This window comes from Dermacentor albipictus, chromosome 7, assembly GCF_038994185.2.
Source record: "Dermacentor albipictus isolate Rhodes 1998 colony chromosome 7, USDA_Dalb.pri_finalv2, whole genome shotgun sequence".
Lineage (NCBI taxonomy): Eukaryota > Metazoa > Arthropoda > Arachnida > Ixodida > Ixodidae > Dermacentor > Dermacentor albipictus.
In genome coordinates, this window is record NC_091827.1 from 77,519,394 (window position 1) to 77,545,172 (window position 25,779).

A 25,779-nucleotide genomic window follows, 5' to 3' on the forward strand; every position below is an offset into this window, starting at 1 on the left:
CACATCATGTGCTGCAGCGTCGCTCTGGCTCCGCACGCTTTACGATCGTCGGACGAATAAATGTCGGGGTAGCAGAGGTGAAGGTTTGCCGGGTTCGGATATGTGCGTGTCTGCAATCGCCTCCAGGCAACCGCCTCTTTCTTGTTTAGTTTGGCGTGCGGTGGCGGGTATTTACATCTGTTCAATCTGTAGTGTTGCGTGATGAGGAAGAAAAAAAAGATTATGGAGATCTATACAAAAATGCTAGCATGAACAACGCGTATGGCATGTCTGATTAAATCAAGCAGGCTAGGTGACTATTTGTGACCGCAGGTTAATGTAATAATAATAATAATAATAATAATAATAATAATAATAATAATAATAATAATAATAATAATAATAATCAACATCGATATCAGTTAGGGTAAAATAATATAGAAACGCCACAGTCTTCCTGATGATTGGCTTCCAATACCCCCGTTGTGGGCAACTGCCATAGTCGAGAATCACCATCGTCACCGTTCTCGGGGGCACGCTCAGTGGCAAACGGCCCGCGGTCCCGCCCCAGCGCCCATCGCCCTCGGCAGCTGCTGGCCTCGAGCGTCACCCGTCGCGTCCGCCGACCCGAGACCACGGAAGCAGTGACGTCGGGGTGCACAGCTGAGAGCCAGGTTCTGCGGGGTGAGCTCTCGCGCTGAGGTAAGCCCTCGCATAAGGATGCATTCAGAGACCGTCTGCAGCAGAATGTCTGCAGGATTCGGCTACAAGGACCGCTAGGTAGCCGAGTTGGGGTGGGTTGATTGGCGATTTAGGTATAGCCTAGTGCGACAAGACGTGTAGCAGGGGGCGGCAGAAAGTTAGGTGGCCGGATGAGATTAAGAAGTTTGCAGCGACAACATGGCCACATTTAGCACATGACCGGGGTAGTTGGAGAAGTATGGGAGAGGCATTTGCCCTGCAGTGGGCGTAGCCAGGCTGACGATGATGATAATGATAGTGCAACAAGACGAGCACCTCCTTTGTAAAAGGCACGCCACGTAAGGCACACGTACGATATCTGTCCGCTACAGAGAGAATTGCGACATCTGTTCTGGTCCCGACATATGAAGTGGTGAAGTTTGCGCGTCCGTTTACTGACTCGCGGCAAATTCAGCCTCGTACAACTGGCATAATTTAGCTATGTCTCACATGTGCAGCGAACGTTAGTGCAATCAGTTCAGCGGCTGTCTGTGGAGAGCCTTTCTGCGTTTCTCGTGTATTTGTGTATTTGCCGCACGTGAGTATATAGTGCACGCAGGTCGGCAGAATAAGTGAAACTCACTGAGACTCATTCACAAATTGGCAAATTAGATCTGCGGAAGTCCGCGAGCTAGAGGAAAAATACGTGAAAGGGAAACTTGTCATTCACGCGAATTGTAGCACGGAGCAACAACGGTGGCATGGAGGCACGGAACCACAAACGTCTTTCACTCAAAAGTTGTATTTTTGCTTAGGGCTCACTCAAGCAGAGACTCGCCAAAAATTCTACTCAGCTGCGGACTCACTCGGACTCACGCATCGCAACCCATTATACCCACAGTCATGCTTTTAACGTTCTACCGCTGTACTAAACATCATTACTGGCGCTCTTTGGCCGTTGTAGCCCTAGCGCCATAAGACTATATTACTAATACTAAGCTGTGTTCACTTGGACTCAGACTTACCATAATTCTGCTCAGGCGGCCCTCACTCAAACTCAAACTCACCATAGTTCTATACTCAGCCGGGCTCACACAGAAGAATCAGACTCAGGCAGGTTCATATGGCCTGGCACCCCCTTGCTGAAGTTCAAGCGTTTTTGTTTGAGTGGTGCGCACGTGCGTTCTTTGGCAACTCAGGATAAAACTCGGTCCTTTCTGGCATCGAGTTTCTGGCATCGAGTTTCATACAACAACTGCTAGAGGGATCTCTGGCGCTAGTGTCTACGGGAGCTGCAATGAGAATGGTTGTACCAGCATGGGAATTGCGGGATTGTGCATGGATTTGCCTAAGCTTCATCCTTCTGGCTTCAAATGGCTCTTCGACTTTGTAAATTTGTCATTTTCAGCACAGTGCTGTGTGTGAAATAATTAAATGGACATTATTAAAATTGTCAGAAGGCAGGACTCGAGCACAGAGGCCCGATCTTGAATATATTACGCCACGGACGCATGCATCGACAATCGGCATAGAACGCCCTTATGAATTTCTTACGGCCAATAAGTCAGCGTGTTGAAACGCGCCAAACGTTTGACCACTTTTACAGGTTGAGCAGCCGCAATTAATAGCGATTCTGCATGTTCGCAGAGTATCCTGCACTTAGGCATAGGTCGCTTTGAAGTTTAGGGCAATGGAGGCAGATAAAGCGCAAACAAAGCCACAACAATGTCTCAATCCACAAGCACGAAGATCAGACAAATCCGTGTGCTTCCCATCATTCTCATGGTTGCTCAACGATCCCAGGGTCACAGTGCCCTCTAGGAAGTAGTGTATGAAACTCCATGTTTTTTGGCACTGTGCAGTATGAAGGCTTGCCTTGTAAAGGCAAGTGGGTGCTCCTAAAATTGTGCACGAAGAAAGCTTCACTTTACGCAATGCCACTTTTGAACTGCGATGCACGATATCATCGCAGACCTGTAGTGTGGCTCGCTGCTTTACTTTTCGAGTCGTTGAACATCGCGTTGGGTGCTGAGAATTTCGGAAGTTGCTCGGTCTGCAGAATCAGAAGTGGTTCTTTCTGTGACTCTACGTGCAATAAGTACAGGTACGCAGTTCCAGCATTCTATTCTTGGGCGTGACAAAGAGCATGTTGTCTACTGCAGTCATAACAGCTTCCTCCCCCGCCAAAATAGTCACGGAGGGTAGCAGTCACCGCTGCTGCACGGATAGACGACTTCATTTTCTGCAGATGAATGCCAGAAACTCGCCGTTGATTGCCACATTGTCGGGTAGGTCGCTGACGAGATTCTTCGAGCTGTCTCTAAAACTCAAACACATGCGTGAGCAAGCACTCAGCCCCCTGTGAACAAACCAGGTCAAGAAAGGGATGGCGATCAACCTTTCTTTAGTAACTCTTTGCGAAATGCTCGCACTCAAAACTCTCTGGATTCGCTTAAGCTGATGAACCAAACGTACTACGTTAAGCATCTACACACACCATCGCACAAACAAACAAGCAAGCAAACAAATAACATTCAAATAGCAAGTTTGAATAATCGCGAAGAGCAACCCCTACCGCTTAGAGAGAGCGACTAAGTGCATCCACGTTTCCATTCAACTTGCCAGTCTTGTGCTTTACGTCAAAATTATATTGCTGTAGAATGAGGCTCCACCTCAGGAGGCGACTGTTCTTCGATGTCACGGTTTGCAATGAAACCAGGGGACAATGGTCCGTGGCTACGGTGAATTTGGCGCCTCCCGAGATAGCACTGCAATTTCTGATTGACCCACACAATACGAGCACATTCTTTTTTCTGACGCGCAGTATTCCATCTCACGAGAGCTCAGTTTTCGGCTCAGACAGAGCACGGGATGTTTCTTACTGTCGTCATCCCTCTGGCAGAGAACGGCACCTAGCCCTCGATCACTCGCATTACACTGGACCGTGAATTCTCGGCCAAATCGGGAGCACGCAATACCGGACGGCTAATAAATACAGCCTTCAGGCTTAAGAAGGCAGCTTTCTTCTCTTCATCCCAGAATACACGTTTGTCGGTTCCGTCTCGTGGAGAGCATCAGTCAGGGGGTTTGCCGAAATTGAATAGTCCCGGGTGTAATGATTATAATACCCGGTGAGCCCCAAAAATTCCCGAGTGTCCGTCTTAGTTTTCCGTCGTTGATAGTCGGCCACCGCGGATATCTCAACCTCACTAGGTTTCCTAAAACCTTGGCCTATGTGGTGACCTAAGTTGTTCACGGTCGCCCTTGCGAGACACTAGGTGATTGTTTGGGCATGTAGGTAGGACATGAATGCAGCTTTTTGCGCACAAGACGAGGACAAAGAAGAGGCTGAGGCACACGTGTGTCTCAGCCTCCTCTTTGTCCTCGTCTTGCACTCTAAGAAAAATCCCGGGGAAAACGGGAGTAACTGCGCCGTTAGTCCTAAAAAGGGCGCTTTCGTCCCTCAAAGGACTAACTGCATGAATGTGCGTGCCGTGTGCAAATTTCAGAGAGTAAGTGTTTAGTCCCTGCTCGGAAAGAGAGCAATGGGAGCACGAACGGCAACAGTTACTCCCCAGGCACTTAGCTGTTTTCGTCCATGTCATGGAGCGATGCGGTGAAAACGGTATTGTCTATAAATCGTGAATGGTTCGAAGTTCGTGCGTTGTCTATTGAACTACATGCAAAGCAGCACCTTGCCTCTTCGTGAAAAAATTACGTGAAACTTAAAACTGGAATGTGAAGAGGCATGCCCTTCGTGCGCACCCCATAAGTGAGCGATACACATTAAACGCGCAAGTCATTGATAGACGGCTAGATTTTCTTGGTCAACAGTACCTAAGTTCCTTCCGTTCCAAGGAGGTTGCGAACTGAAGCGATGTGTAGCTCAAACGGCACACGCTAAGCGACAGAGAAATTGCCCTTCTCTATTGTCTTAGAGGTGCCCCGTTTGAGCTCGCTACACGTATCCATGGCGTAGTGCCTCAGTTTAAATCCCCCTAAGAATACTCGGGCTCAGTTCCTTTCGCAGTCGCTTATGGTTGCAAGTACACTCAACGTTAGACTCTCACTGCATAGCTTGCACAAAATACAAAGTCACTTTTATATTGCCGCACTTGCGTTCCCATGCTTAACCTTGTCTAAATATCCCGTCTTCCCAAGCAAGCGGCGTGGTGAAGTGCATCGGGTTTTGGCATGGCGCGTGGCAAAGCAAACCACGCAGTTTCGCAAAGATACAGTGGGTGACCAAGCCTGTGAGATATCTTGGCGTGCCGCTTGAGCATTACAAAGACAGTAAGCAGTTCTGGGAACAGGAAACACAGACGGCGAAGGAACAAGCGCTGGCATGGCAAGGGCGCAATCTCTCAATGTTCGCGCGCTCGACTGTGTGCAACATTTTTCTGGTTGCAAAAATATGGTACATACTACAAGTGCTATTCATGTCGCGAGTGAATGTACAAAAACTGCATCGTGTGTTTGCTGTGTTCATTTGGAACTCAACCTGGGAACGCTGCAGCCGCTCTAGTCTGTTCAGATCAGTTCGCAGCGGTGGTCTTGGACTATCACACCTATTTGTACGCCAGATTGTATCGCGGTTTATGTTCTTGCGGAACCACAGTGATCCATTTTTGCGCACCATGACACAAGTGCGATTAGGTAATCTGTTACCTGACTTCCTTGTTTCGTGTTCGACTGTTCAGTCCCCTCCAGTGAAAGGTTTCCTTCAGGAAGTAGTGCTATCTTTCCGTATGCTTAGTGTTCGATTCTCGCTAGAATATTTAAGTTCCGTCAAAAGAAAGAAATTGTACCATGATATGATAGACTCATTAATGCCAGCTCCAATGTATAGGTTAGCATACTATGGAGGTTCAGGCGATGATGTCCTCAAAAGGGTCAAAAGAATGCCTGTGAAACCATCGGTAAAATCATTCTTCTTCAAACTCCACACAAATACCTTGCCTGTAAAGACTTGGCTGGCCGACAAGGGAATATATGTGCCGTGGACCACCGATTGTATAAAGTGTAAAAAACCAGAGACTGTCGATCACGTCTTCATTGATTGTTGGGATCCCTTTTTTCATTGGGACATCTTACAACGAACATTAAAGAAAGCATTACCAATAACCCCACGTGGTATCAGATACTTAGACACAGGCAATAACGATATTCCATATGACCTTATTATGCTGCTGAGCCTCCATAGTATATGGTCCACAAGAATGTCGGTATGTCATGCTGATGTGAATGCCCATTCTGTACGAGAAAACTTTATTGAAAGTGTCGTCTACATGCGTGAAGTGTACAAAGCCCAGAAAGAACCGCCCGATTGGTTGCCGCTGTTCGATGAGTTGGCGAAATTCAAGCGATATTAATTTCAGAGAGTCAGCATAAGCTAAGCTGATTCTCTTTTAACAATGTATTCGCATGGCAATTCTGTGACAAGGAAATAAAGAAAAAAAAAAGCGGCGTGGTGAAGTGGTCAGAGTACCTGACTTGTGACTGAGAGGACGTGAGTTCGAATCCTGCTCTCGGGCACGTTTTTTTTCAGCTCATTAATTTTTTTTTATTAGGGTATAAATGCCTAATTTAATTAATTCCAACTTTGCGGAGCATCGGAACGAATTACAGTTACTCCCTTGAGGACCATCGGGCAGGGGCAACTGTTAGTCCCCGAAGGAGTAAGCGCATGGGGAGTAACAGTTCATCCCAAGTCAGTTCGTCCCCAAAAGGACTAATGGTTGTGGCAAATCAGTTAGTCCCCAAAAGGACTAACCTCCCTACCCCTTTTAGTCCTTTTTTTCTTAGAGTGTGTGCGCAAGAAGCTGCATTCTTGCGAGACAATACTTCTCGGCCTTTACGGTGAGCCCAGCTTGACGCAAATAGCCGAACACCGCCATAAGATACACCAAATGATTTGTTCATGAATCAGAAAAAATTGCGACGTCATCTAAGTAGGTCACGGCAAATGCATCACAAACCTTTAGAACCCTGTCCATCAGGCGTGAAAAACCAAAGGGAGCATTTTTGACTCCGAAGCTCATCATTGTCGCCTGATAGCTGCCTGTTGGCGTGACGAATGAAGCGTATCTGCTGGCTCGCTTCATTAGCGGTACTTGCCAGTACCCTCGAGTATGGTCTAGCGTATAGTAACATAGGCTGCTTGACGAATTTGTATTTGGATACAATTGATCTTTGGTGGAAGCATTTAATTCCTATGGTCTACAACGGGCCTTGGGTCTTTACCTGGAGCTTCCACTAAGATCATAGGTGAAGCGCAAAGGACCCTCGAGGACCACTATACCGATCGGCAAGCACACGCTCTGTTCCACCACCTTGCGGATCCATGCACATTGGCCTGAGTAGTCGGATGGTGACACATACGATGGATGGACAACATCCATTGTTGCCGCCGAGTCGCGCAGTACTCTGCACGGTTTCCCATTTACTACCAGGTTATGCATGTAAGGCTCCAACAACTTTATCTTTTCTTCACAATCATCAATATACGAACACGCAACCGTTTCATTTGTGCAGTTTACCTCTATGTGACCCAGGTCATTGCATTTGTAGCAAATGAGCGGCTTCCTGGTCTCAAACGTGTTCTTTGCGTTTTGTGCGTTGGTCACTTTTTTTCACTCGGTTCACCGTAGTCCTTTCTTTCCTTTTTTACCTGAAGGGACCCTTTTTTTCTTTCTCTCAACTCGAGGGTTCGAATGGTGCTTCACATAACGGTTATTCGCACTTGTTTTGGAATTGTATGCCCTATCAACTCCTAGGCTGCTGCTAAGATGGCGACGCTATGCATACTCCTCAACGAGTTCGGCCGCCCTCATCGCAGAAGGTACGTCGCCCCGGTCCCGCAACTAATTGCTTTCTTACCCTGGGGGACAGTTGTAAAATTTCTCTAACAGAATCATCTCGACTACAGCGTCCCTGTCACTGTACGACTCAGTGCCTTCTAACCATTCGGTTAAGTTTGCTCTTAAATTGTACAGAAACTCGGGGTATCTCTCGTTCCTCGACTTTTTGGCGCCCCGAAATCTTTGGCTAAACGCTTGTGCGCTAACTCTGTACTTTTTCAGAAGGCAAGCCTTGACCTTATCGTAGTTGTCCGCATCTTCCTTGTTCAGCCGCGCAACCACCTCTGCTGCCTCGCGGGGCAGAACCGTCAGTACCCTCTGAGACCGCGTACCTCGCTCAAACGACAGTTTCTCGCACGTTGGTGCAAAATTTGCGAGATACAGACGGATGTGCCCTGATCTTAGACATTTTTAACTTTGCCTCCTTGTTGAGAAGAGTTACCGCTTGCTGGGGACAATTGTCCGACCTATTACTCAAGTTCCAGCTTGCGGAGCTCAGTCTCACGCTCCAACCTTTTTGCTTCACACTCCTGTCTTTTTTCCTCCCTTTGTCGATCTTGCTGCTGTCTTCCTTTCTCCCTTTCCGGCTATTGCTTTTGTCCGAGCTGCTCTTCCTTTTTTTGTTTGATGAGGCTCCATGCTTCAGTGACCTCATAATCATGGGCCCCCCAAATCAATGATTGCTTGTCTGATCATGGGTTTCGTGCCAAACCCTTTGTATGAAATCCCGATTCCTCGCACAACAGCTACAGGTCTGGCTCCTGCAGTCTCTTCAAGTCCATGATCCTTTCCAGTGCCGGCCACTTCCAAAACAACAATCCGAAAGTACCTAACCCCTAGGCTTTCAGCAAAGTTATCTATCAGTTCTAAAATCTAACGCTCTTTTAGAACTTGGTTCACATCAAAGAAGCCGAACACTCTTCCACACGTGATCGATGTCTCGAGAAAGCTGCTCTCTCGCTGGCCGACCGTTGTTACCGCTTGTAGCTTCAGATGTCACGTCACTGTTGATCACCAGTTTTTGTAGCCCTAGTTATTGTCTCGAACGCGGCTTCATAAGGTAGCGTGGCGTAGGCTTCGGGTTGAAGAAATTAGAAGCTCGGTAGTTGGGAGATCGAAAATCAACAGGTTTACTTGCACTTGAACAAAACTTATTTACATCGTTGAACAGGAAAAAAGAAGGTCATGAGTTTAGCAACGAGCGCCTGGATGAGCCTAGCTTCCATAGCCCAGGGCTCTTATTTTTTCTCTGCACCATCGTTACAACACCTCTATTCGAACACTCCCTCCTGGCAGTAGCCAATCACACACAGGTCACTACCCACCAGGACGACAGCCAATGAAGCAGCCCATACAACCCTGTCGCAGACGGAACATCAGACCGACAACTCCCCTCCTCCGCCCCCCTCCTCAACTTCCAGCGGGCGCAAAGGTGGAAAGGGGGTCTGGCCGCGGGAAGGGGAGAGAAGATCTTTTACTCCTAAATTGTTTTTTGCGCTGCTTCTCAGTAGAGGGCAGGCAGCAGTTCATGGCGGCTTTTTTCCGTGAAACGTCCAGGAGTCCTTCGCGTCGTCTGGGCCACCCCTGGAGTTGCAACCATTCCTTCCTTTTGTCGTGCTTCTTCTCTGACGAAGGGAGCTTAATGGTTACGGGAAAACGAGCAGCACCCAGCATCGCGTGGGAACTGTCCGACTATATGTTCCCAGCGTGACTCTCGCATTCTATTCTTGCGCGTGACAAACAGCATGTTGTCTACTGCAGTCATAACAGCGCGTATTTGCTGCAGCGAGGATATTTAGGTAGTTTGCTGTTTCACTGTGTAATTCTGTAGAGAGCAGAGCCGGCAACCCGCACACCTGCAGAGTCAGTACAGAAATTTGTGTTCGTGTGTCCAGCCACGCCCGGGTGATGACGTATATAGTTTCTGTGAAACGGAAGTGCGTTTGCGGTAGCTGTCGAGAAAATTCGCTTCCGCGATGAAAATCGCCAAGAGTCTCTTCGTTTGAGTGGACCGATCACACCACGCCGCCCCCCTTTACGCAGGTCCACGCTACCGCCGCCATCATGAAAACGTCTGCAGGACGCCGCGCTTCGGGCGCCGCCGGGCCAACTTCCGGTGAAGCCGAAGCCGAAGGCGCGAGCGCCACTAGCGGATCAGGGAGCGGCAAGAGCGGGACGACCGAGGCCGCCACGAGCCCTCGTGAGGGCAAGCCGGCCAGCGACAAGGTCATCAAGTCGGCCTTGCGCGTCCTCAAACTGCGCCTGGACAGGGTGGGCCGGAAGCTCTCCGAGCTGGACTTCGACAACCGCGTGAGTGGCACGCGACAGATGCACGACCGGACGCGAGGGAAGGCCACCATTTACGCACTGCGTGTTGATCAGGGTGCCTTGTGTAAACGAAGTCGGTGAAGGCAAGAAAGGCGAGGCGTGTTGCGTGAAGGTGCGTGATCGTCGCTCGCCTCTGATCGTCCTTCATTGCCAGGCGCCCCGCGTCTTCCTGTTTCTATGGCCCGAATGCCCCTGGTTTCCCTTCCACAAGCGCTCACATAAAGAGTCAGTGACAGAGACGTGGCGTTCCTGCTGCACGTTAGCGAAGGGAAGTGGGCTACGAAGCAATCCCTACCATTGTTATGCGATAGAATTACATTATCTGGGCACGTATACATACCACAGTATATAATGTTCCTGCCCAACCGACAGGAACATATTAGTCTCAAAACTGAGTGGAATAAATTTGCGTTGAACATCTTTTCTTTTCCGTTTAACTTGACACTTACTAATGCGACCCAACACGGGTACGTGATACATATTATAATATACAAATAGAAGAGGTTCTGTCGAATCAAATCCAGAATTGATCCAGCATGCAGCCCATACGATCACGCGGGCGGCTCGAATGTAACCTCACTTCTGGAACACTACCAAAGTGAAAAACGGACAATATTCACTACAATTTATGCGCTCAGTTCAATACGCATTGACTCAAGCACGATCAAAGGCCCTCGTGTCAAGACAGTATGAGTATGTGGCTTAACTATATAGACACATTAGTACAGCATCTTGATGAGCCCAAGGTTGCCGGCGCATGCAACACCGCGAAATGCGCCCGGTCGCGCGCAGAACGGACGTCCCTTATTCGTTTAGTGTAGATCGCGTGGTCCTACAGGAGGGCCACATTTCACAGCCCTGCAAGCCGCACTGCGGGTACTTCCTTTTGGTGCATCGGAACTGCTGCGGCTTGCTGGTGGTGTCACGCGTTTATCGACTTCACGAAGTTGACCGTTTTCGGACACCACAAGCGCGCGACAAAGACATGCTGGCTCTACAAACCAGTTATTTTGCTTCGCTTCGAGCGCAGGCGCTGATGGGCCGAGTACAGTTCTTCCGCTCGGAGAACTGCAAGCTGCACCAGGCGCTGGAGAAGGAGCGCATCAAGGCGCGGAACAGTCCGGACAGAACCGCGGGAGGACCCGCCGGAACCAGCTACGGCGGCGCATGCGCACAGGGAGGCGCGACGTCCGGCTCGCCCGCCAACGCCTCGTCTTCGGCCGCGGCCCTCCTCGATGGCGAACGAGGATCTCCGACCGGCGCCAACGTTACCGCCATCAGTTCGACGGGCATCGAGCAGGCGAGTGGAACTTCCGCCCAGAACCGACGTGTACCGTCTCGTGATGAAATCTTGAGCGCCTAGGACGTTCTTGATTTGTCCAGACAATTTTATTGCGAAAGCACTTTTACAAGGACACTATGGGAAAAATTCTGCCGTCGCCTAGATATTCTTTGTAAAGTACAAGCGTGATAGGATCCTACTGAGCTTGGGAGGGTGAGCCGAGAAAGGGTGTGGCCTGGTGCGCGTCACCTTCCCGCTCGCGCGGTTTCGTGCGCGAAAGGAGATGATGAGGGAGGGGAAGAGGCAGGGAAGTGTCCGTCTACAACGCGGTCGCGCGTGCCCTAGCTTGGAGGTAGTCTGCGGCGAGTACGAAGGTTGCGCGAGCCGAGATGGATGGATGGATGGATGGATGGATGGATGGATGGATGGATGGATGGATGGATGGATGGATGGATGGATGGATGGATGGATGGATGGATGGATGGATGGATGGATGAAAAACGTTTATTCAACGGATTGAGAGTTTGCAGGCCAAACATGGCCCTTTGCATAGGTGGAGTCCTTAGTCTGGGACCCCACTGGACGAAGCTGCTACCCGCGCCCTTTGGACTAGTGTCCTTTGGGACTCCAGCGCCGAGCAATTGAGTAGGGCTGCCTCCCATGCCTCTCTAGTGGGGGAAAGGTTGGGGGGAAGGGACGGATTCATCTGACATGCTCACACCATGTGAAAGTTATCGGAGACTTCCCCACAGTGAGGGCATCGCCCATCAACTTTTGGGTCAAAATGTTTTGCTATTGCAGGACACAGCAGTGTGTTTGTCTGCAGGCGCCGCAGTGTTCGTTCATCGGCCTTACTCAGGCCCTTAGCAGGGACCGGGAAAAGCCGATGAGTTTTATTCAGACAACGTGGTACAGTTGCTAGGGCGCAGACCAAAAGGCAAGTGATTGCCTGACAAGGAGTCTGTGCCCTTGCGCCCATTCGAGAGCACAAGACGTTCGCAATAGTCTGCCAGAATTTCCGTCAACCGCAGAAGCCGTTGTCTAATCTCTGAGCCGGAAGAGTCTGGTTGAGGTGCCCGGTGGGCAAGCGCTCGGGCGGCCGCGTCCGCAGCCTCGTTACCTCTAAGGCCCTGGTGGCCCGGAGTCCAAATAATGCGTTTGGGTGAGGGGTGCGATTCCCTCACGGCTCGCTGTAAAATGCGGTAGGCTAAAGGTGATACCTCGCCCGCCAGGTAGTGCTCACAGGCTCTGCGCGAATTTGTGATGATTACCTTCGAATTCGGGTCCGAGGCGGCAAGTGCTATAGCAACCTCCTCGGCCTGCGCGGAGTTGAAAGCGCGGTAGGAAAGTCCGTTAACTCGTTGGTCCTCGTGAACTACGGCAGCCGTGTAGAATCCAGTGGTCGACGGCCCTGCCACATCAACGTAGTATACACCCTGCTTTAATCCATATTGGTGTTGATGGCTCGCGGCTTTGTGTGCACTGTGGTCTCGCACGCCTAATGTTGGATGTAGCGTAATCTCAAGTTTCGGAGATGCGTTGAAGCTAGATGCAGCACGAGGCATCCGCTCACTGCTGCTGCCGCCATTCATCATGCCAGCGTCCCGACAGCGAGTGACCGCCGTCATCGATCGACTGATATCTGTTCACGTATGTGCGCACGTGACGAAATGCTTATCAGTTAAGTTAGTAAACGAACAGTCAATCAAATTTATACGGCCAGTAAATCTATCAAGCTTACTTCGCGTAGCTGTCTAATATGTTGCTATCGCAATAAATGCTGTGCCTTTCATGGCTAAACTGCGCCATTTTTCGAAGCCTACAAGCACGGCTCGTTCATGCAATGTTTCGTTCTTGAGAAGGCTGGATCGTCCCCCATTATATACATTTTCACGGCATAGAAATGAAGGAACTGTAGTTGTAATGCTTTGTATTTAGTGCGTTAGCATTCTTTGGGTGCTTCCCACACTTTCCGGGGGTTATCTATGTGTCTATGTTAGAATGTAAACGTTTTCCCGCCTACCTTGGTCACTGGGTAGTCATAGTGGTCAAATGGTTAGTGCACTGGGCTGTTGTGCCGGGGTAACAGGGTTCGAAGCCAACCGTTTGAACAACTTGGGTCATTGACTATGTGGCAGTCTGTTTAACGAACCTCTTTCACGCCGCCGTGGGTCACTAGTATAGACGCAGGACTGAGTAGGTGCCGCTGTTCCAAGAAACTTTTTCAATTCGACTTGGAACACTGCGTATGTGCCACTCAGTTTGTGCTGGTCTTGAACGAACCTCTTCGGTGGCAAATTGGGTCACTGGGTATCTGCAAGTAAACGTGTGTCGCTCTTCAACTGACGTTTTGATGCCGACTAGGCTAGCTAGGTATGTGACACTGGGAATGGGCCGCTCTGCAATAACAAAAAGGATCCCTTAAATTTCTCCGATGCTTAGCGGAATCGAGCCCAAGTCATAAGCGTTCCTCAAGGACAGAAACGTCACGCTTTAGCCGGCTGTGCCACAAATGCACTGGATATGTGCCGCTTTTCAGTGAACCCACTTCACGCCAACGCTTCAGAGAGCGGCGCGATGAATTTACTGGGTTATGTACCCCTTCAACGAACCTCTCGACAATTTGGGTCACTTAGTATGTGCCATTGAGTGTGCAGCAAGCTAGGGAACCATTTTCAGCGTTCACAGGTACGGGTGCGCCACGCTTCTAGTCTCGGAGGCCAAGTGCGGGCTTCTCGGCAGTGCCACTACATGGCACAGGTTGCCCAGACGAAAACAGAAATGAGGAGCCCAGTTGCCTCATGACGCGTTTCTCAGCATTCGCACGCACTGGGGCGCCATGCATTTCGGAGGCCACGTGCAGGCTTCGCGGCAGCAACGCTAGGTGGCGCCGAGTGTTATCAGGGACGCGCGAAGGAGGTGCCGCGCTGCAGCAGGCGCCTTAACTCCTTTCAACTGTGGTGGTACATCGCGTCGCTATATTGATCCAATGTTAGCGCCTTACCATCGGCAGTCATCGTGAGATGGGTTCTGCCGCAATTTTTTTTTAGTTTCAACCCTCAGGGTTGACCTACTGTCATGTGTAGTAGAATTGGTAGAAGGAAAATGTGCAGAAACAATCGACAATGATCGCAAACGTAAACGTATAGTTGGAACGAACAGTCCGAACGAATGATCGAACTAATGAACGAGCGAGGGACAGTCTTTCGCTCCCCTTCCCCTTCTTCCCGCTCCTCGTCGCAACTTGGTTACTCGAGATCACGCGCCCTTTCCCTCGGCGCCTTTGTATTGCGGGACCGACCACTGACCATAAACCGCCGCCCACCACAGACCACCGCCAACCACGAGAACGGGCGTATGTGAACATAAGCTTTGTATAAAAGCACAGGCTTCCATGAGTTTTCTCCCGTCTCAACTCACATCACTTCCTCAAGCGCGTTTTGCCTCCACCGGCAAGTGGGGAGCATGCTACCGGCTATGGGGCGTTTCGTGGAATAAAAAGGTGGCTTTCGCGCAAGCCGTGTGATGACTTCGGCGGCGACACTGCAGGAGCGGTACTGTGAAGCCGAAGTTTAATGAATAATTACTGCGGATAAGTTTGCATTATTAATGCGAGAGCATTATATGGCTGCTGGCATGGCCGGTCGAGTCACGTGACTCCGCCAGTGGCGCCACCGGACGTTGCCGCGCTTCTTCTGACGTAGCCACTCGAGTCACGTGGTCGCTATGCTTTCACATTCATCCACGTAGGGATAAATAAACGTCCCTTGAATTTTCTTTCGAATTACCTGTGTGCCTATTTTCTTGCTGCTTCATATTACTTAGACTACTTTATTGCTGCTTCATATAAGACTATTTTATTGCTACTTCGTATTACTTACACTAAGAATTGCGTACAATTATTGTTTTATTGCGAGTTTTCATGCATTACTGCATAGCCTTTTAGCGCGACAGTGTTGGGACTCCCGTTCAGCGGCAAGGGCGGTGGTGTCCGCAGCGTGCCGAGAAACCCACGTCACAGTCACGTGATGGCTCACAGTCATCTCAATTTATAAAGTAAACTGTTTCCTTTTCTACAGCCGTGGTTGGCTGCCGACGGTTTACTAACTCAAGGGAACAGGTACATGGTAGTTCAGGCGTAGGAGTCAGCACTCGCGACGCGTTCGTTCCGTGAGGCGCGCTCGTGCCAAAATCGGCAGTGTCTTCACACGCGCGCTTATTCGTTGTCTCCTGGCGACATATCAGTTCTTCCTCCATTAGACCAAGTCTCCACAGCGGTCTGGAGGCCGCCTAATCTCTGGTGGCCGCAGTTGCCTCGTCGTTGCTGCTCGTGAGGCCGAGGTCGATGGTTGTGAGGAAGTGTTGTCTTTCGTACCGAGTGAGTCCGGTACCAGAGGAACAGCAGAACTTGTTTCTTTTGGCATTGCATCCGATAATTGGTCGGCTGTGCTCCAATCCGTCAACGCTTGGGTTGCTTGCCTAGTCTGACTTGTTTTTTTTTTATGTGGTTGAGGTGACACCGAACCTTTCCGAGGACGCTTTGCATACAAGCCGGGATCGTGGTCCGACGCGGCGCTGTATTTCACCTTGAATCCAGTCTGGCTTTTTTTTTAAACTGACGGATAAGCACTTTCTCCCCTACTGAGAAGCGACGTGATTGGTTCAGTGTCTCCTGGCGCTCATGGATCTGTTTCCATCTCCGGCTTGATTAGGTCGAGGGGACACAAAAGTTCTCATCCGAACATCGCTCTCGCAGGTGGCGTTCCTGTAACTGTGTGAACTGTCGTGTGTTGCTGATACAGGAACCTCGCAAGTCGAAACTGTATGGACCACTTTGCATCCATCAGGAGCGCTCTCTTCAGTTCTGCCGCATAGCGTTCTGCCTGGTGGTTTGTCGCAGGGTGATGCGCTGATGATGTGATGGCCTGTATGCCATTTGGCGCCTAGAACTGCTTTATCTCGCTAAATGTGAAGGCTCTACCGCTGTCGGAGATGACTTTTCGGGGAATGCCGAATGTAGCACAGAGACTTCGGAGTACATCAATGACAATTGCGGATGTTGGTTGTGTCACGTGACGGACTTCCACCCACCTTGTGTACGCAGCCACAACTACTAAGTAGGTGTGCCCTTTTAGTGGCCCCACAAAATCAACGTGCACTGTGTTCCATGGTGTCTGGGGATGGTCACAGGTGGGAATAGGAACTTTGGGTGGACTCTTCTGCGTTGACTGGCATTCACGGCATTGGCGTATACCGTTTCTTCGATAACCTTGTCGATTCCGGCCAACCATACGTAGCTTCTTGCGCACTTCCTCACGGCTACCATTTCTCGGTGACCAGCATGTAGAAGCTTCAGAACGTGAGACCGCGCTGAGCTTGGTATAATCACCCATGACCCAAGTGTGAGGCAGTCACGATGACCAGCCAGTGCAGTCGCTCTTTGCCGGTAAGGAGTAAAGTCATCTCCAGTGACACTGTACCATCCTGCACTGATTTGCATAGTCTTTGCAGGATCTTCTCTTGTGTCAGACGTGCCATCTCTGTGGCTGTAAACAGCGGTCTCATCAGCGCTTCAAACAATGGCACGTCGTCTGGTGGCCATGGCTCGTGGGTGCGTTCTGGTTACGGCAATCGACTCAACGCGTCTGCGTTTTGATGGCTTTTGCCGTGCATGTAGACAATGTTGTAGTCATGCGCAGATAACTTGATGGGACCATCTGATCATTCGTGGTCAAAGGACTTGAGCCGTTGGTTTCTCCGGACCCAGTATGCCGAGCAGCGGCTGATGGTCAGTGACGAAAGTTACCTTTCTTCCCGCAATATATTTACACTACAACAAGGCCTTCTCTGTCGAACTGTGTATAGTTTCGTTCCTCCGGCCCAAGAGTTCTAGATGCAGATGCGATCGGTGCTTCTCTATGCTGGTCATCACGTTGCGACAGAACAGCTCCTACGCCGTATGGTGAAGCGTCGCATGAGACAAGAAGCTCCTTCCGTTCGTCGTAGTGTGCCAGTACGGTCTGACTAAGAAGCAATCTTTGAAGTTTGTCAAACTCTTCTTGATGCTGAGCTTCCAATCTCCACGTGGCGTTCTGCTGAAGGAGCTGGTAGAGACAGCTGGCAGTTGTTGCCCTGCTCTTCAAGAATCTGTCGTAGAAAGTCAACATTCCGTGAAATGACTGCAGCGCTTGCTTGCAGCCTGGCGCTGGAGCCTCAGTAATGGCTCGAACTTTCTGTTCGTTGGTGTGAACTCCTGTTTCGTTAATTCGGTGTCCTAGGAAAGAAACTTGTCTCACTGCAAACGGCACTTGTCTTTTCCGGGGCACAGATTGTACTTGTGCAGCCTTTTGATGTCTTCTTCCAATTTGACGGCGTACTCCACGGCGTCCTTTTCACTGATGATCACGTCATCTAAGTCTGCACAAACGCCTGTGATGCCAGACAGAATAGTCTCCATGAGCCGTTGAAAAATGGCTGGTTAAACGAGATTCCAAAAGGCAACCGTTTGACCTTGTAGAGCCCTTTCAGCGTGTTGAGAGTCAACATATCTGCTGTCTGTGGTGTCACGTGAAGCTGCTGGTAAACTTGCGCTAAATACAGGGTGTTGAAGACCTTGCCGCCCCTCAAGTGGCTGAGGACCTCATCTGTTGTAGGAAGTGGGTAACCCGCCTTCTTCGATAACTGATTCACTGTACAACGGTAGTCACTGCATATTCGTAACGAACCGTTCTTCTTTCGAACGAGTACGAGAGGCGTTGCCCAATCCGAATGCCGCGGAGGCTCTATTATGCCTTGATCTTGCATAATCCAGTTCAGCCTCCACAGCCGACTACAGCGCGAAGGGAACCGGACGTGCTTTTAGAAACTTGGGCGTTGTTCCTTCCACAAGTTTGATTTGTAACGCAAGGTCTACGTGTCCTGAGATTTCATCGTCGAACACAGACTGATACTTGTCCAGAAGCTTGGAAACAAGTTCGTTTCTGATACGTAATTGATGCCTGTTATCTGTAAACCCAGATGAGGAAAGCAATTTCGTCCGAGGAGGTTACACCCTGCTCCCTTGATAACGACAAGCGGTATAATGTAAACGTCTTGTCCCTGTACGTTACTTCCACCGTTGCACAACTGAGAACTCGAAAGGGCTGACCGTACAATGTGTGCTGGAGGATGTTCGTCTAAATACGTGGTGGGTCATGTGTCCACGTGGTTTCGAACGTGGCCTCACCGACAAGAGTGCAGGCTGCACCTGAGTCGACCTCAAAATTCAAGGACTTGCCATGTATGCGTAGCTTAATCATGACCTTCTGTGTGCTGGTCGCGTCCCCTAAGGAACTGAGTTCGTGAAGCGCCACGCCTGGTGCTGCGGCTGTTGTCGAAATTCCTTGTCGTGGATTTTCGATTACACCGCTCCAATTACACCGCTGTCCAACAGATGGCACACGAGCACATGCAAGCTTCGTTCCTCATTTCTGTCGTCAGCGCCCAGCGTGCTGCTGTCAGTTCTGCAGTGGATAATGTGCCCGGTTGAATCGGCCCACTCAAGAGGCCGCGTTTCTACCAGAAAGCTCGCCTTCGTGCATAGATTTTGCCGCCAGCGTTTCCCGGTGAACATTACGGTTACATATAAGCTGCAATTGCCGGGAAGCGCGAGAAGCAGTCAGGGATCTTTGAATGCTATCGCGAAGCTTAAGCGTCCTCCAACTTTTTGTTATATAAATGCGGCTTCTTTTCCTGTTTCACTAGCGTGAGGGAAAATTTTAACGAATATGTGATATCACGGTTGCTCTTAGTGCGGTTAACCGATTTGTTGTACACGAACTCTTTGTAACCTCCCCGTAGATCTCCTGGGCTCCTTCAAGCTGCCTCTCTGTAGGTTTTTAGCCCATGGGTCGATCCAGTACATTTCCTGGTTTTCTGGTTCCCAGGAACCGTGGCCGCTGTCCCCTTCCACGCCCGGCCGTTCGAGCCTGCTAACCGAAATGATGACGCCGTCCACGTCTTCGGCCTCGTTGGACGCCATTCTGAGTCACCGACGCCAGCTGAGGAGGCTGCCGCAAGAGCCTCAGGAGCAGCACGCCGTCATCGCTCTGGCATCGACCGCGACGACGCCGATTTCGACGCCGCGGCTGGCTCTGCCTCCGCCCATCCCGTCCACGCTTCCGGTCTTCACGTTCGGCCAGACACAGCGCTCGAACACGTCGTTCCAGGTACGGCCGAGTGGAGCGTCGTCAGGCATACACTTAAAAGGGACACTAAAGCGAAACAATACATCAGTTTAGACTAATGAAGCATTGTTTGAGAACCCTGCAGGCAGTCATTTCGAAAATATTGTTTGATTATTAGATGAGAAAATGAAGGTCCAAGTATCAGTATTTGAATTTCGCGCCGAAACCCCAGCGCCAGTACGTCAGCGTTACGCCAGGGATTCCAAAGTGTGTTTTCGCATTTGGGCCACGCTGGCTGAATAAAGGTTCCCGAAACTTGCCATGTTTAATATTTGGTTCCTTTAGGACACATCGTAGTCAATTTGTACCGCTATATATAATTAGTAGGCCCTAGAAGATGCCATCAAAATCCATGACGTCACAGCCCCCAGGAGCGGGAACTTAAGTAGGCGTCGCCACCCGTATTTCGTTGTTGCGCTTTTTATGACTTACCAAACGTGTTGTCGTTGTAAGAGTGGTGTTTTTGGTGTTGTAGAATGGTAATTTACTGATGCAGAAGAAATCATTTTTTCACTTTAGTGTCCCTTTAAGTACCTGACGCGGCCATGTCGGCTATTCGTACTTGAAATGGGTCCTGGCTAGAACAGTGCGAGGGAGATAGCCAGCCTCCGAACATAAGCCATCACTTTTTGTCGAAGCTAAAAACTTGCAAAGTGTGAGGAGTAGATAAATAAGTGAACAGCACACTGAAAATAGTCAGTCTGCTTTGACTTCACCATTCCGTTATAAGTTACAACTCTATGCTTTGGGAATGGCAGTCGTGAGTCCCCGACAACTCCATACCTTTTGAGACCCGTATACGTGACCTTGAGAATCCTAGGTTATCGTTGTCTTGTCAACCAGAGAGGCGCCGTGCTATCATCATCGCGCCGCTATCGTCTTGTTCGTACCGTCATCATCGCATAAAGGCTACTTAGAACTGCTCTGCGACTATGTGTCCATAGCTAGCCTCGTAGAAAATAACGCGTTGATACTACGCCAGAATTGCTTCAAGAGCGACACGTTCACAGGACATTTATAAGTAAGAGGCTAACAATATGCGCCATGCGTGTCTCATCTATAGTTCTCGTTATATCACATTGCGCTCTTTTTTTTTCGGTGATAACAGACGTATTCATACCTTAGCGCTGAAAATTAGCACCGACAGCAGAAGCGATAAGGCTCGCCTCCGTTAAGTTAAGAAAGTTCACCAGCTCGTCGTTTGCACCTGCATCGGGGCAGTTGAACAACCGCAGCTCGCTGCGGCACCTTCCTGCAACTTCTTCCTGCCACTGGCAGATGTGTGGGTAGGACAATGTCACATGTGTTGTCGGTTCTTGAGGAAATCTCAGGTGGCGGAGAGTTACAGCCTGATGTTCAAGCATAGCTGTTACTACACATTAGGGCGATATATGAGCAGGTACCCTGCAAAATCTGTGCTGGTTGGGACACGCTGTGACGCCGTGTCGACTAAAACGTGCACCACTTTTACATATGTTAACACATGCGGCACCGCGATGCCTTCCTTATGTGCTGGTACGAAGGTGCCGGCACTTATGTGACCTTCCTAAAGCCATTTACTATTTCTTTATGCTTCATTAGCATAAAGAGATCTATATATACGAGAACGTGTCCAACACGTTACAGTATAGGCCACAGCGCGTCATGCGATGCCGCCATTAGTGTAGTTGCTCCTGTCTGCGTTACACTGTAAAATAAGTTACACCCTTATTCACTTTTAAGGGAGTAAATTATCCTACAGTGTGCATCGTCTTGCGTCTGCGTCTCCAGCCGCCATAATGCCGGGAACGAAAATATACTGAATGGCAATGCCTGCTCGTCAGGATACGAGTGAGCCATGCATCTTGTTGTGTGAAGCACCGGGATTTGAATTAAAGGGGTCAGCTGATTCCAATCAGTGCAGTAACCCTGCTTTCTTTTCTTTTTTTGTTTCTTTTTGTTTAGTTCATACCGAGTTGAGCAGATAAAGAAATCCTTGCTCATCAGGCGGAGTTGGACGTTTGTTGCAGGTCAAATCGCTCTACATGGTTCTCTGATTAGCGAATGCTCACTAAGTAAAGTTATAAATAATCACATCAGCGGACGCACTAAAATACGACAATGATGTCGCATTATGTTCGACACACGCCCGCTTAGATAGCGCCACTTTCGTAATGCCACTTCCCAAGTTTGCGGCATTTTGGGTAAAATGTTCGAGCACGGCCTTCCTAGTAGGTTACGGGTACACAGACAACACTACAGCTGCTGGATTGTGCAACAGCTAGGCTTCGCTCGCCATTTCGCGCTCAATTAAGCGCTCGCCGTTGTCCTTGCAGGATGTTTCCGAAGACCCGATTTTCCTGTTCACGGATCTCTTCGAGGACACTTCCGACGAGTCGGTCAACAACAACTTGGGCATCTCGAGACAGGGTATACACGAGCCAGTGTCGCAGTTTCCTACACCGAATGAGCGTGCGTGTGCTTCGAACATGAGAGCGAGAGAAACTCACGCCCTCACCTCACACGTGCAAGCTTTCGAGCCTTTTGTGCGGCGTTAGAAGACGCCAGCCAACAAACCACTGAGAATTAGCTTTGGTAACGCGTTGACTACGGTCCAAACATTTCGCGATGTACACAGCAGCAGCGAAACAGCGCCTCATTCCTTGTAGTCGCGAGTGAAATAAGGTTCCTAATTAAAATGCAATTAACAAAAAAGTGATGTCAAAAGTAAAGTCTCGGAGAGGCTAGATCAAGTGGAGCCATCTTTAGCACATATCTATGATGACTGGCGAAATGCGCGTAGAATAAATGAAGCAAGCGGCGAGCATGCGAACAGATTTTTCAGCCATGTGTGCGTTTCCTGTGGTGTTGCGCGCTTCCCGTCTTGAGTGCAGTTAGCCGGTTAATTCGAACCGATTACCTTCTCGTTACTCTTCTAGTAACAGAGGTGCCGATGAGACAGTTCTGGCGAGACTTTTCACGCTTCGGAACTAAGCTACAGAAGACATGCGAATTCCCGTAAGCACGCTTTTCCACACAGCTAACTTGCTCTAACCAAGATGGCCGCGTTGCCTGAGACACTCTTCTTTCAAAGCTTGGATGGTACGAGGAAGGGTAGACAGCAAGAATGGTGTCGGCAGCTCACATGTTGACACCTACATTACGATTCTAACCTGAGGTCCACCATCGGTTAGGTCAATCTAGGTATGTGGGAAAGCCTGCTTGACGAATTTCACATATCTTATTGGATTAAAAAAGAAAAGAAAAGGCGCCTCCTCGCAATACTTTTGCCAAACGTTTCACTCGCTTAATATTCTACCGCTATTCCCCTCCCCCCAGCCCCCATATCCATTAAAAAAATAAAGAAAAATTAATAGGGTTTTGGCAAAAGTTCGCACGTCAGAAGCACTTGGAATTTCACCGCGCTTATACTATTTCACGGCGCACTTACTAGCTTTGTACACGCATTAAGCGTTCTTTAAGTACGATCAATTTATTAACAAGGTACAATAAAAAAATAACCGACTACAGTGGATATAAATATCTCATGTAAGCCACAGTTTGCGCCACATTATTTCCTTTGAAGTCGTGTACATATTCAGCTGGCACCGCATGTGTAAATGCAAAACAGCACGGGGAATCTCTCGGGATGACGTATAATAAAGAGCAACATTTCTTCGCCACATGGGACGGAGGTGAAACGAGGCTCATTTCAAGGCCTCATGCCAGTTCGTTTTCGTGCAGGTCCAGGCCTCGTCTCAAGTAGTGTCACAGTCCAAAATGGTACGCACCTTATTTCGTATATACTTTCTAATATCATCGCGAACGATAAATGTGAACTAACGACAATGCAAGAGACGGGAAATCTGGTCACTGGTTTGAACGTATGTATGATGTAAAAGCATCGTGAGCAGACATATAAAATGCAAGTGACGAACAACGCAATGTGGCTACTGCCACTTAACTGCTAGTTCACTGGCTGTGCGTGGCTGATGCTCACCGTGCATTCTGGCTTTACACAAAGCCACCCTATGAAAGGAGGCACGAAGCAGACTGTCCACGCCTTCTGGTTTCGGTAGCGCGAACTTCCTTTCCTTTGTGCTTTTAACATCTCCTGTGGGGTTGCAAACGAGTGCCCTGAGTCAAAAGGGGATCAGGACCACTCACTCACTCACTCACTCACTCACTCACTCACTCACTCACTCACTCACTCACTCACTCACTCACTCACTCACTCACTCACTCACTCACTCACTCACTCACTCACTCACTCACTCACTCACTCACTCACTCACTCACTCACTCACTCACTCACTCACTCACTCACTCACTCACTCACTCACTCACTCACTCACTCACTCACTCACTCACTCACTCACTCACTCACTCACTCACTCACTCACTCACTCACTCACTCACTTTACTTACTCGCTTACTTGCTCGCTCGCTTACTTGCTTGCTTGCTTGCTTGCTTGCTTGCTTGCTTGCTTGCTTGCTATGGTCGCTTACTGGTCGCTTACTTACTGGTTGCTGCAAAGCATGTATTGGCCCGAGTAGTCTAAGTGACGCCCTGCAGCTCCGTGCATGCGTGTGCTCTGTACGTGTTGTCTGTTTGAAGCGTTTGATCGAGTTCTGTGCTGCATGTGCGGATAACTTTCTGTGACAGCGAATGGAAAGCTATGGGGAGGCACAGCGCGCATAAGTACAATAGGGCGCTCCTGAAAGGAGCTGGACATTTGCATCCGCACACGTTTATGCTGGGGAAGAGAAAACATGCACACCTCATTTACAACGGCAAAATGAAAGAAAATGTGCCTGCCGAGTGTTAAATTTGACTTACTTTCCCGCTTTTCTCTTCCGAGTTTGGGCAAATGTGTAACCGTCGTACGTGCGCGCACGCAAGCTGTGCTGATTTAGTGTCTGTTCGAAAAAACGAAAAGCGCTGTCAAACGCTGCCGGAATACTTGGCGCATAAGACATAAGCAGGAGCTCCTCCCCTGCAGCTTTGCTTTCATTACCACAGAAAGTTGTCCGCGAGTATTGAATGTCATAAGCGTTCTAGCACAGTATATAAAGAACGTGTAATCGGAAAATTTGATCATTTTTGTTGGTTACTGTACATTCCAGATCACGTACCCTACGCACGCCAACTGATTTTTTGTCCTTCTCCCGCTTTTTCCGTCTTCAATTCCCCAGCTGCCTCGACCGACACGGTGCCCTCGACGAGCATCGCGGCCAAGCCCTTCTCGTCGAACACCACGGTCGCCTCGGACGTGGCCTCGACGTCGAGAGACCAGCAGCTGGACCAACCGGAAAAGCAGGATCCACACGACCGGCAAGACCAACACGACCTGCGGGAGCCGCACGACCGGAAAGAACAGCCCGACCAGCGGGAACCGAATGACCAGCAGCCACTGCAGGACCAGCAGGTCTCCTCGACGACCTCTGACCCTAATTCGGAAAGCAAGGGGACCAGGAGTCGCAGTCCCCTGCCCGACGAGCCCGACTTGTACGAGCCGAAGTACAGCATGTCCTCCTCGTCCCTGGACTGATCCGGCGAGAGAGAGCGCGGCCCTCCTGCTCGACGCCCACCGGATATTCCGCGTTCTGCAGTATCGAAATGAGCTGTCGCAACACTTCATTAAGTACGCGTGGCCGTGACGTCAGATGCACGCCACTCACGCCGTCTCGAACGTTTAGCCAAAGTCCACTCGCGCCACCCCGGCGCTTTAGATGCTTGAGTGAGTGTAGCGCGAACTTAGACCACGTTCATTGAGTGTCGCGCGTGAGACGCGACGTTGTGCGCTTTGATCCCCTGCAGCGTACAACAGAAGCCGTTCCATTTCGCACAGCTCACATGTCTGGCAAAACGCAGCGTTGCACAGATCGTTAAGAAACGTCTTCTGTCGAATGTTCGTGTTTCAAGACGATTTGGTCACTGCAGACGACAGTATGCCAAAGCGATGGTCACGGGCAGAAGCTTTAGTCTTAGCGTAGAACATTCTGCGCTGAAGGTATGAGAACCATATCGGGTTCGATGACTTCTAAATATCGCCTGAACTGTACTTCTTGTCTTTTACGCGACTGACTGATATAGCGCAGTGCGCATGACACGTGAGTTGTATAACGCACATTTCAGTGTTACATCGCACACGTGGAATCTTGGCTACTAAATTACGAGCTTCCCTAGTGCAGTTCTTGCTTTGTTTTTGCTTAAAAGCGCGCAAATCGCGCGTGTGTTTGCAATCGGGGTTACCGCGCGGCCAACCGCGCGATAACCAGAAGAAGCAGGCGCGAGCTTGTCAGACGTGCACTTAATTGAAAAAAAAAAAGCTGTTTTGAACCAAGAAGCCCTTATCTTAGACGAGCATGTATCTGAAACCAGAATGTGCGCTATCACACGGACGAATCACGGGAAATTTGTGTGTGAAAAAACCTTTAAGTA

The 25,779-nt window shown here is 49.6% G+C and overlaps 1 protein-coding gene across 3 annotated transcripts; it reads left to right on the forward strand.

The window, feature by feature from the left end:
• Positions 1-491: 491 nt before the first annotated feature.
• Positions 492-25,528, forward strand: LOC135899066 (streptococcal hemagglutinin-like). Of its 3 annotated transcripts, none has more exons than XM_070522392.1 (7): positions 492-681; positions 9,564-9,830; positions 10,879-11,148; positions 19,056-19,337; positions 21,671-21,806; positions 23,079-23,117; positions 24,531-25,528. In XM_070522392.1, exons 2-7 carry the CDS (start codon positions 9,585-9,587, stop codon positions 24,884-24,886), a joined length of 1,329 nt encoding a protein of 442 aa, XP_070378493.1. In that variant the 5' UTR covers positions 492-681; positions 9,564-9,584; the 3' UTR covers positions 24,887-25,528. The 3 variants fall into 3 exon arrangements, with proteins under 3 accessions (XP_070378493.1, XP_065284385.1, XP_065284386.1); XM_065428313.2 differs by having other exon boundaries at positions 21,671-21,764; positions 23,064-23,117; XM_065428314.2 differs by having other exon boundaries at positions 493-681; positions 21,671-21,764.
• The last annotated feature ends 251 nt before the right edge of the window (positions 25,529-25,779 follow it).